The 12151-nt window shown below is 35.7% G+C and overlaps 1 protein-coding gene across 3 annotated transcripts in view; it reads left to right on the forward strand.

Moving 5' to 3' along the window:
* Window positions 1-12151, forward strand: part of LOC128241612 (uncharacterized) — a 64906-nt gene that overhangs the window by 20781 nt on the left and 31974 nt on the right. For all 3 annotated transcript variants that reach the window (XM_052958621.1, XM_052958625.1, XM_052958624.1), the window contains exons 2-6: window positions 1089-4903; window positions 5407-5601; window positions 7519-7678; window positions 9513-9649; window positions 10440-10682. In XM_052958621.1, the coding sequence (XP_052814581.1) occupies window positions 1295-4903; window positions 5407-5601; window positions 7519-7678; window positions 9513-9649; window positions 10440-10682 (4344 nt within the window). In that variant the 5' untranslated portion in view covers window positions 1089-1294. The remainder of the gene's footprint in view (window positions 1-1088; window positions 4904-5406; window positions 5602-7518; window positions 7679-9512; window positions 9650-10439; window positions 10683-12151) is intronic.

The raw sequence follows: 12151 nt of genomic DNA on the forward strand, positions 1-12151 counted from the left end.
TAATATATTTCCATGATGTAAAATGTACTTTTTTTTAATGCAAAATGTAAAATTTTCAGGATCTTCTGTACTATAAGCAGAAAAATGCTTCCGCTAAAGAGACTGATTAAGAGAACGAAATTAAACCGCTCCTTCAGTTTTAAGTGTTTTTTTTCTTTAGGTCGCAGCAGTTATGTTAAAAAATGCCAGACAAATCTCTTGCAAAAGTCTTCTCTGTCAGAGTCTTATTTATGGCTTCCAACCCAGCAAGGATAATAACAATTTTGCATGCCAAAAAAAACGTTCCCCGCATGCACAAAATATATATGATGAGAAAACTTGGTAGATGTCTTTAATATAGATCAATGAAAAAAGTTATATGAATGAGAAATAGAGCCAAATACAGTTTGATCGGCCAAAGTGCGATGAAGCCAAGTTATCATCCACCTCAATAAAATGTTGATCCATCTTTATCTTGGTTTATCCATAGAATATCATTTAAAAGTGGCTGCTTTGCTAAGAGTGTATTTATGCCTGCTTTGAAAGTATTATAATAAATGTTTTGATTAATAACATATTAAGTGTTTTTTTTCAACTTTTATGCCAGCGTTGGATGGGCCCTTTGATAGGGGAAAAAATGTTGTTAAGGGGAAATGCTTACATGATTCATATAACGTTGAACTTGTTTTCAAACCATTTTTTCAACAAACCTTTTCGACATTTTCATGAATGGCATTTTATTGCTATATTTTCTAAATGTTTCGATGTCAGTGCTTAAAAAAATAAATAAAAGGGGATTTTTGTACCTGAGTAGCGAAAAAATATATATCTGTTAGGAGGGGTAAAGGGCCCGACTTCCGCCCCCCTCGCGAAGGCTTGTTTTTTTCATCAATTTAAGAAAGCTTATTTAATAAAATTACATATTAAATAAACATACATGAGAGAAACTTTATAATACATCATTATTGTAACGCTTCATTTTATTTAAGGTTTTATAATTTTGTTGAATATGCTCGCTCAACAGAATGAAAATGAAAGTACTCATACATATAATATATAGTCTTATAATTGTAGATAAAATATTCACATTATTTTGTTTCTATTTTCAGACAGTCACGAAACAAAGCTAAAACAACATGTATTCAAAGAATGAGGGACCCAAGAATCACTCAGTTAGAGTGTTTCATCGTGCATTAACCTAAATGACTCCCATTGCGAAAAACCTCCACTGCCAGACTTCACTAACATCTCTCGTCTGAAATGATTCCCTCTTCCAATACCATTTCTCTTCCAGTAGTTAGTAAAAACATTCAACATGGCATCGAGCAAGCATTTTCCCTTGCAGAAATATATGTCTACCGGTTCCCCTGCATTTGATTCTGATGAGGAATACCGTGTCCCATACAAATCTGTGATCGAATTTCCGAATAATTTGACAAAGCATAGAATAGCGATTACAGCCGTAGAAAGTTTCTCAAACATTTCTAGTGATCCTTACACATCAGTAACATCTTTTAAAGATTACAGTAAACCATTAGAAGACTGGATTGAACCATTAGATGATGAAAATGATTGTCAAAGTGATGAAAATGGTGTAGTATTTAAGCCTATGGAAAAACCAGTGTTTCTTGATAAAACTGTTGTCTCTGCTTATGATTCTTTTAAGCCCCCTTTGCCCACGAAACAGAAAGGCCTGAAGCAAGGGTCCACAATCAAAAAGTCACGGACAAAAAGCGAGATGAGCAACAAAACTCATGACTTTAGTCCAGGTTTAAAGGATAAAGCTGGTAATAGTGCCAAGCAGATGGATAATAAAAGTGGTCTGAAAACAGGTTTCCGTATTTGTGATTTATTTCATTCAAGACGGAAATCAGATCCCTCCTTAAATTTGAAAGAACCCAAAACTCATCCGGGTGCTCAGAAAGTGGGAACTGGCACAAGTGGAGGTGATGAAAGTTCACCAGTTGGAGGTATGAATGATTCTGATTACTTGGAAGATACAACGAAAGCTTCTGATGATGGAAAAGATGATTCGCAAAGTTGTAGCAGCAGGCCAAGTTCTGCAACTGGAAGAAGAAAATTGCCCAATGTTCCAAAACGAGTTCTTTTTCTTCCGTATGGTTCTGAGAATGTAAATAACAGTGTTTCACCAATAGTGCCAAATAATATAAAGACAAGATTTGAAAGAGCAAAGAATGCTGAAGATTTAAGTCACTCTGTTAACAAACTTAGTGAAATTATAGAAAATGTAAAGAAGGGTAAAAACTCTTCTGATATATCTTCCAACCATCAAATATCTTTGCAGTCAAAATCTGGTCGGAAAACTAGTAATTTACGATCAAAAATGACCAAACAGAGGTCAAAAAGTATTGATGATCTTGATGAGCTATCTAGTCAAATGCACCAGGTGGGACATAATTCAGGTTTTCTTAATGATTTACGGCATAACTCAAAACGAAACATTTCTAGAACACCGAATTTTGAAATAGATCAAAGGGAAGAAAAGGTGGGTGTTGCAACTTGTGATCAAAGCAAAGTCTGTGATAAGATAGAACTTGATAAAGATATTATTGATCAAAATGATGTTGATGTTGATAAAAATGTGGATGACAATCCTAATGAATATAATGAAAGATCGTATGAAACCAATGTGAAAAACATTGATTTCCCAGAGAATACATTCTTTGCATTTGATGCTAATGTGATACAAGGATTAACCGATAGTGTAATGGAAAAGAAATCCAAACTTGGTGCAAATCAGGAGAATGCCAAAACAACAAGAAGACACAAGGCACTGGAAAGGGATGCTTCGGAAACAGAGAGTAAAAATGTCAAAGATGAAGGTGTTGAATTCAGAAATAAACAAAATATTGAGGGAAAGTCATACAACGGAAAGAAAGGAGATGAAAATGAAATGGATTTAAATGAAGGAAAACAATTTGGACCTGATGCTAAGAGTGTAAGAGATAAGGAGATTGAGGCTAAATCTGGTCCCATTAAGCCAAGGGTGGAAAGGACACCGTCTTATAGAAACAGAGTGATAGCAAGGGCAAAAAATAGGTATAAAAAAAAGAGCACTATGCATAAAGAATGCTCATGTTCATATAGCGAGAATGGTGATCGAATTACTTGCCAATTTTGCGAACATTTTGAAATGAGAAGAAGTAAGTCAAGTTTGGGAAATGTTACTGTGCAAAGAATAAATGAAAATTGTGAAAGCGATTGTAGTGAAGTATCGTTATCAAGTCCTAGGCGAGCTTATACGCCTGATAGATTGACCCAGGTTTCCATGAAGAAAAGTCCCGGACCTGTCCGAAAAATACAGGTTTCATCAAGGGTGGATGTGCTAATGAGTTCGGATCTGTTCAGAAAGCATTTAAAGAAACATGAGAGTTTGTTGACTAGGCACACAATGTTTAGACAAAGTGGAATAAGAAAATCTGTCAGCAATCTTGATCTGACTGAGGGTTTTAAGGATGACAACAGTGATTTGGAAAGTGTAATGAGTGCTGTTACTAATATTGAACATGAAGACTTTGAAGGTGATTCTGAAATGTCGGAATCTGTGCATGAACTTGTTCCAAGTGAACGTTTGCATCAAGTCATGCCAAGTGTAGCTTTGCATGCAAATATACCAAATGAACGTTTGCATGAAGATATGCCAAATGATCATTTGTGTGAAGTTATGACAAGTGAACGGTTGCATGATAAACTTGATGATAAAGGTGAAAAAGAATGCAAATCCAATTGGTCTCACAGGGATCATGAGATTTCGTTAGAAAATTTAGGCCAAATAGCTTTTAAAGAAAGTGGCTCAAGCACCTTACCAAAATCCCGGATTAGGTCAAGACCGCCGATTCCTAACTTTGGTGAAAATAACATACATGATGTAGCTCACAAGAAACACATTCCGACCCTAGAAAAATTTAAGAAATTAAAGGAAGATACTCAAGATAGTGAAATAAATGACAGTATTTCTAATGACACAAACATTGATATATATCATGGTGAGTCATCTCAGGTATTTTCTCCGCGTGAAAATGAATCTCCAGCAGAACTCATAAAGTTGCAGACAATACCAGAGAGGAAAAGTCAGGAGAGTTTAGTCAATATGGGTTTGAATAATCCTGACAAAGACAACCTAGCAGAAACAGGTGCAAACATTCATGATCTCAGGGCTAATTCTGTTCAGAACAAAACCAAGTCTAGTCAGTTAGAAAGTTCCGTAAATGAAAAGGATGGTACACTTTTGGAGGTACAAAATTTTGACAACAAATCTGACAATAAAAGTGGTGTTGAAATAAAAGTTGAATGTATTAATAATGCAAATGGAAATAGTGCTAATGGTCATAGTGAAGATAAAGGTCAAGAAAAGCTAGTTCGGCAATCAAGTGCCCCTAGTGTTAGGTTGAAACAGAGGGTAAGGCCGAAGATGAAGTCTAGGACATTGTCTCGACTTGAAATGGACAGTGATGGTCAGTGTACGTCTGACTCAAATGATAGACAATCGTTAAGTGTCAGAGAGAGAAGAAAACCGGGAAGTAAAAGGCCAAGGTCTTTGATTTCAAAAAAATCTAGTTTAGTGTCATTATTAAAGGAGACGGAAAATTGTGATTTAAATTCGGACGAGTTAGATACTTCGAGTGAGCGTTCGATATTGGAGCGACCGAAACTGAAAGTTGCTCATGGTGTTGGTAGGTCAGTGTCTGATACTAAATTTGAGACAGATAGGGCCAAGTTGTCTCGAAATGCGGTGATAATGGGGCTTCCAGAAGGTATTATGAAAAGTGGTGTCATGGGAGAGAAGGGAAGAAACTCTGTTACATTTGATTTGGAAGACAGTGGCTGCAGCCCGTATGATATCGGAGAATCAGAGACGTCCACTTCAATGGCTGGCAGTCTGTCAGACAGTATCAGATCAGAGGTGAATATTCTAGTTCGAACTTTTTTTACAAAATTTAATTTTGCTTGGCTTTGTATGATTTATTACTGTACCTTGGTCTTAATTTTAATAGACTTAATTACATTAAATCAGATTTATAGCAAAATAAGTTACAAATACAGTCGAAACTCACTATGTCGAACTCTGTTATCTCGATGTTCTGCTTATGTTGAACAGGGTTTTTTTTCAGCTTAATTATTTATTCACTTATTTTATTTCGATTATATTGAGCATTCCTTATCTAATTGAAGTATTTTATGAGGTCCAAATGACTCTTGGCCAGTTTTGCTGTATATGAAAATATTATATTACAGAGTTACTGATGATAGAAATCCTCGATAATTCAATCAATAAGCATTCAAGGGATATACTAATCTCTTAAAATACAAAATAATAGCTGTAACTTTAACTTGGGTGACATGTATGTAAACGTTTTGTACATTTTTTTTACAAAGTATTATGTTTAAAATTGTTTTATATTCAAGATAAATCCTGAGGAGCCTTGTGATGATTCAGAAGCATTTAACAGCTCTGACAGGTTTGTTAAAGCATTTGGTCAAATTGACAAGCCTCTCAGTGAACATGATGTGAAGAGCAAGTTTCTAGATGAGCAAGATTCTTTCCATGATCTGGATGATCAAGACGCTGATGTGTTTGAAATGAGCACGCAAGACCAGATGGTATGTAACCTTTAATCGGGTAATATGTCATCTTAAATAATACTTTGGTTCGAGGCTTGAAAAATTTAGAAAAATACTCAACGCCAGAGATTAGAAGTGGATAAAAAAAATTTAGGTATTTTTATAGACTGCGATGTTGTTGCAAGTGGCAGGGGTGTGCTATTTTGTTCTCATATACGTTCAAGATATTCAAATAAACTGGTAAACACATTGCCAGAGACAATAATTATGCTCGTACGCAGCAAGGTTGTTACACTGGTTTAATTATTATTGAGTTATGCCCCCTTTTTGACAGGAAAAACAACAACAACTGTTGGTGTTTGCTTGGCAGTACTCCTTTTTCTTTTTTTCATCCCAAACTCTGCCTCAGTCCTATACCCTATCCCCCCCCACTCCCCAACTTCACAACCACCCCCCTGTTTGGACATACACATGATTTTTTTTCATCTTAAACTAAGAAATTGTCATGCCCAGCATATTTTAATAATCTTTCAAGTTCAAAATGATGCTTTGCCAAGAAGAGTACTGACGCAGCTATTAAGGAAAAAAATCCTGATTTGTATGCAAACAATTGGGTTGAAATAAGTGGGTCTAATAAAATGATCGGAGACAAACCACAATTTTATAATGTCATCAGTAATATATCTTTAGCATAGTAGCAATTAACCTTGAAAATGTTTCTAAATATTTAATAGGTCAACAAGCATTTGTAACATATTTATTTATTGTCAGCATAGAAGCATTATCCTTGAAAATGTTTCTAAGAATTCCCGCAAGCATTTGTAACATTGGCATTTAAGTATTTTTTTTAAGGCCCTTAAAGTTTTACGTGCATATTCTAATGAGAAATGCGCAGGAGGTTGTTTTCTTTGGAACAACCATTTGAAGCATTGTCATGGGAACGATTCTTTTTGTCACATTTAAAAACATGCATACCCTAGTTAGCTGTGGAAGTTTTTCCAGACAATGCCGTTGTTATTCATTGAATTCAGCTGAAAGCTTATAAGAAACACTCTCGATTCTGTGTACTGGGAAGAAACCAGAGCATTTGTCCGTTTAAAGTACCTCTAAGGGGGATCAAACTCACAGGGGTTTCTCACAATTTTTTTTTTACCCTATGTATAATCTTTAGTCTATAGATTATATAATATATAGAGTAAAAAAATATCGTGAGAAACCCTGTGATTAAATTCACAACCTCCACAAGAGGCCGACACTTTAAAGCTGCACTCTCACAGATATATTGTTTAAACAACAAAATTGTTTGTCTTGGAACGGGCCAATTTTTGCAAAAATGCATGGAAACCAGTTATATAAGACTGCTGACAAAAAATAGATCGTAGTTTTGTATACTTAAGTACAAAAATTGATGTCTTCATGCTTTTTTCTTGAACCATTAGTTAAGCCATAAAACATTAATTTTCGAACGAAATATAAATTTCTGCGATCAGATCTTTTGTCAGCAATCTTTTGTTGTTGGTTTGCAGATATTTACGCAAAAATCTGCTCTTTCCAAGACAAAAAATTAAAAAGTTGTAAAAAGGATGTATCTGTGAGAGTGCACTACTTAAATACCTGTGTATGCAGTAGCACAATGCTGCTTCTGTCATTTCAACCTATAAATGGGCGCAGAAAGAAAAGTCAAATTCTCTGTGTATCGTCTGCGAAAAAAAAATTCAATTTGCTTCTTTTATTTATAATTTACTCAGAATTGTTTCCCTTACACTTTTTGGTTTATTTTATTTTATTAAGAAACATACTGAATCTCCAACACTTGAAACATCATATGATTGCTTAAGATATTCCTCTGACGTATCAACATCGTAATCTCTTTCATTTCCATCCGTCTTTGGATTTCATTTGGCATGCTTCGGAGAATTCTTGATCTCTTAAACCGTTTTAATTCATCTGTTTCAGTCCACTGTCTTACGGTCGACTTCAGATGTATGTAAGATCACGCAGGAAGCAGCCAGGAAGAGACGAGAACGAAAGGAACGTCCGTACAAGTCCGACCCATTTTCTGGCACTGAAATAATCCCTGCGTCAAAACGATGTGTGCTTAGAGAGGAAAAAGCTAGTAAGTGATAAGTTTGAATATCTAGGCAGTTAAAACAAAGACATTGTTCTAAACAATCATTTTGTTACAGTAACATGATTTTAACTTCCAAGTGGACGCAGGGCCGCGTGAATGGGGGGGAGGGGGTTGCACCGAAAATAGCGGGGATGGGGCCTATACTAGGCTGTCCAAGGTGTGCGAGGGCATTTGGCCGGGAGTATGTTCCCTCAGTGTGGAGATTTTATGGGGAATAGCGGGGGGGGGGGGGGGGGGGGGTTACAATTGACCTAAGTGCATAACTTTGTTGGTTTAATTCAAAGTTGACATGCAGTTTCTTGCATATTGACCAAAATACCTTTGCACTTAAGACGGAAGTAAAGCCACAATTACTCAATGCTTCGAAAACATGAAATGCTAAGTTCATTTGCAAAAGTATGTCAATGTTATTTGCTTTAATCTGTGGTTTCATTCACGTAGACAAAGCAGTTACAAAATCAATCATTGTACATGACCTTTTTCAAATTGATAGTGTTCACTTTTCACTACCGGTAATTGGATTTTTTATGTTTTTTTAACTGTTCTGTTCTTTGAATTGGTATTGTTATCTCAGTTTCCATCTATAAACTGTAGGACAAAAGGTTTTCATTATTTAAAAGCTGCACTCCCAGAGATTTATTGTTTTGACAACTTTTTTTATTTTGTGTCTTGGAATGAGCCAAATTTTGCAGCAAATGTCTGGAAACCAGTGATATAAGACTGTTGACAAAAGAGCAATTTGCAGTTTTCATATTTACATTTGAAAATTGATGTTTTATGGATAAAAGTGTGACTAAAGCTTTAAGTAAAATGAATTTTTCAGCAGTTTACCAAACAATTGAGATCTGTTCTATTGTGAGTTATCTTATATGACTGAATTGAAGGCACTCACAGATGCTGAAACGAGCAGATTCGGAGTCAAAAAAAAGGTCAAAACTGTCAATCTGTGAAAGTGCAGCTTAAAACCTAAAGTAGGAAATTAACGTAATGAAACATTATTATGTTACACATACTAGAACTGGAAGTCTTGGTGTACTATCAGTTGTAGGTTGTGTTTTTTTCTTGGTCATTGTAAAGTGCTGTGACATTTGCCTGACAACTACAATCTCTTGTGGGGTAATTTTACAACTAAGTCTCTTGTGTTTTATTTGACAATTATGTCGTAAGTGTTTTATTTTTAATGCAAAAATGGGTAATAAAAGATGATTCTAAGAGCAGCCAATATCAATGGTAAAAGTTACTTTAAAAGAATGTTAGCAAACAAATCAGTGAGACAATTTTCACATTTTTTTACCATTGGCTTGTTATGAAATGTAGCGAAATGACTCAACACACAATGTATTACAAGTTTCAAATAGAAGTTATTAAAAACATATTTCTTTCAGTACATCTATACCAAAAGAAGCAAGTTGCATACGCTGAAAAGTTCTAAATCATAACATGCTTTTCGAATAACTAAAAAAATTACAAAAAACTTCCTGTTTAACGAATTGAAGAGTCTCTGTAGGAGATAATTTTGGTTATCAAATAAACATGTCGCTGGTTTCTTATTTGATGGTACATAAATTGAGGCAATTTTTGTTACACTGTAAAGTTTATCTAAAATTTTGGGAGGTTTCATGTTTTGATAGTTGAACCCCATTGGCTCGAATTCCTCGTTATATACATGTACTTGGTATAATCAACACGTTTTTCTTACAGGACTGTGGGAATTTAACCATGCATCATTCTATGGTTTGCAGAGGAGGTTCTCAAACAGGAAAACCCCATAATATTCATATATATAGTCTCTGGTATAATAAACTAATTTCTCTAACAGGGTTGCGGGAACATAACCATGCATCATTCAGTGGTTCGAGGGAGGAGGTTCTCACATTTCTGGACGGTGTCGGGGCGGATATGGAGACATATGACAGTGTCGCCAGTCTCGAGGAACTTCAGGAAGATTATGGACAGGTGTCTGTCTGTTTATTTAAAAATAAGGGGGTTGTTTTACTTTTTAAAATTTGAAATAAAAAATTCATGTTTTTATGATTAATATTAAGAATGACTCTATATTTTTCTTGGCTATGGTTTTCAGATGGTACTTTGTATTTTGATCTCATAAATACTGTGAACTATGTAAAATTTACCAGGTCTAATCAATATCTCTCTGTCAGAGTGAATGTGTACCAAATTAATACTTTGTGATAGTCAGATAGATGTGTGTATATTCTTCATGGCCTAGTGGTAAAGGCTTCCGCATACAGAGCGCGAGGTCGTGGGATTCGATACCTGGCCGCGTCATACCGAAAGACGTTAAAAGTTGGTACCCTTGCCTGGCGCTTGGCATTTAGAGGGTAGTGCTTGGAAAAGTGGTGTACTCAGTGCTGGTTTAACCCAGGAAAGTTGTACCCTGTGTATTGGTGCTTTACATCGAGCACGTAAAAGAACAAAGGGGTCTCTTCAAAAAAGAGCTAGGGTATAGCACCCAGACTTCCTTGTATCCCACCACTGTCTCTTCAGCGTGCCGTCACTCCAGCAAAAACGAAGAACCCCGTTGGAAATAAGTGCTTGCACTTTCACGGGTTGTCCTTGACCGCAAGGTCTAAAGAAATACATACATACATAAACTTAAATACTGTAGATAAATAATGTAAATTTATTAATTGTCCGTCTATTAACTTGCCTTATATTATTTTTATATTAAGATTGGTTGATTTATAGAATTGTTTTGTTTTATATCCTTTCTTTTTCTTCGAAACAGCTACCACCTGGTCAGCAAACAATTGACGAGTCAGGTCAGTGTAAGGTTCGCAAGTATCCTAGCAACGTGAGCTCGCTGAGCACAGACAGTGGTGTGATTGGCCAGGATGGGTCACATGACTCACAGCATAGTAGCCCTTCCAATACCCTCTCACACTCCCTCTCGGACCGAACGTTCACCAACTGGCACTCTGCCCCGAGAAAGTCCCTCAGCGTCAGCTGCGGTGACCTTTCAAAAGCAATGGTTCGTTTTCTTCTCTTAAATATTGAATATAAACTTTCAATTTTTAGAATACAACCTACAATTACAGGCAATCATTAAGTACTAGGCTTAATGATTAAGAATTTCAACTTTTGCGGGTGGTCCGCCCAATGCCACTCATCGGAAACACACTCCCCTCATCAGATTTTTAGCTGAAAATGTGTCTGCCAAAGAGTTTGTATTTTATGTCAGTTAGATGACCTGAATTAAATCCTAATGATAATGATGGGGTTGTTTGCTATATATGCTCACTGCCCATTCTCAGTCATTAAGATTTTAATTCATATCATCGAACTATTACAGAGGTCTTATCAGAGCAAAAGTTTAACAATTGACACTTTGTGATGGTACGTGCATTTTCTGCTCTTAAATATTGTTAAAAATCAATCTGAAATTTACAAGTTCTGGTTCTTGTAGCAAATGTTTACCAATTTGCTTTTCGTGATAGTACAGTTGAAACCTGTTTGCTTGATAACGCTTGGCTTGATTTCCTCATTGGCCGGAACTGGATGTAAAGGACCAATTTTGTTTTACTCTTTGTAAGCATTTCCGTTTTGCTCAATATTCGCGAGGCTGGAAGTATTTTAGTCGGTCCCTGAAATATCAAGCCCGTCAGGTTACGACTGTATAATGTGCATTTAATTTTTTATAATGCTGTAAACTATTTAAAATTTACGAGGTCTGATCACTACCTCTGGGAGCGAATTTTTACCAAACTGACATTTGTGATGGTTTGTGTGTTATCTTTACTTAAATACTGTAGGTAAACAATCTTATTTTCACCAAACAATGCATTAAGATGAATTAACTAATGCATAAAAATGAATTGTTGGATCCAACACGGAAAAACTTGTTTAAAAAAATGTCGCTGAATATTCCTGAAGTCTAAAACAGCAAGTTATATGAATGAAAATTTGAGTGTTATTTGTTTAACTTATAGTTAGGAGGTTGAACAAAATTAAACCGGTAACCGGAAAAACTTTCTGTCGTCTGATTTGTTAGCCTTATTATGACATTTAAACACACTGCATAAATGTATCATTTTCAAATTAGTTCTGACTTCTCTCATCTGTAGGTCAACAATGGCTGCGCTTATCAGTCTGTCCCTCCAAGATGGCGCAGGGGCTATTGATTTCATTACGTAACGTGCAACCTCTCTATTCATTTACACCCAGAGAGACAAGCAGAAATATGACCACACTTGTGTTTTCCAAACTTTTTTTGAGGTTTAGCACAATTTCAAATGGCACTACTGAGCAGATTTCACTCAAATTTGTCAGTTATGTTCATCAGTATTTAAGTAATCATTTTTTAGCATATTATATAACTTCCAACATTGTCCAGAGATGTGTCTGTCAGTATGACGTCTGCTACAAAATTTGAATTTCCAACAGAAGGATTGGCTGGCACTCCAGTGTCAAGTCTTCAGCTAATAGGGGTGTTGCTTATGT

The sequence above is a fragment of the Mya arenaria genome, chromosome 7 (assembly GCF_026914265.1).
Source record: "Mya arenaria isolate MELC-2E11 chromosome 7, ASM2691426v1".
NCBI classification, from domain to species: Eukaryota; Metazoa; Mollusca; class Bivalvia; order Myida; family Myidae; genus Mya; species Mya arenaria.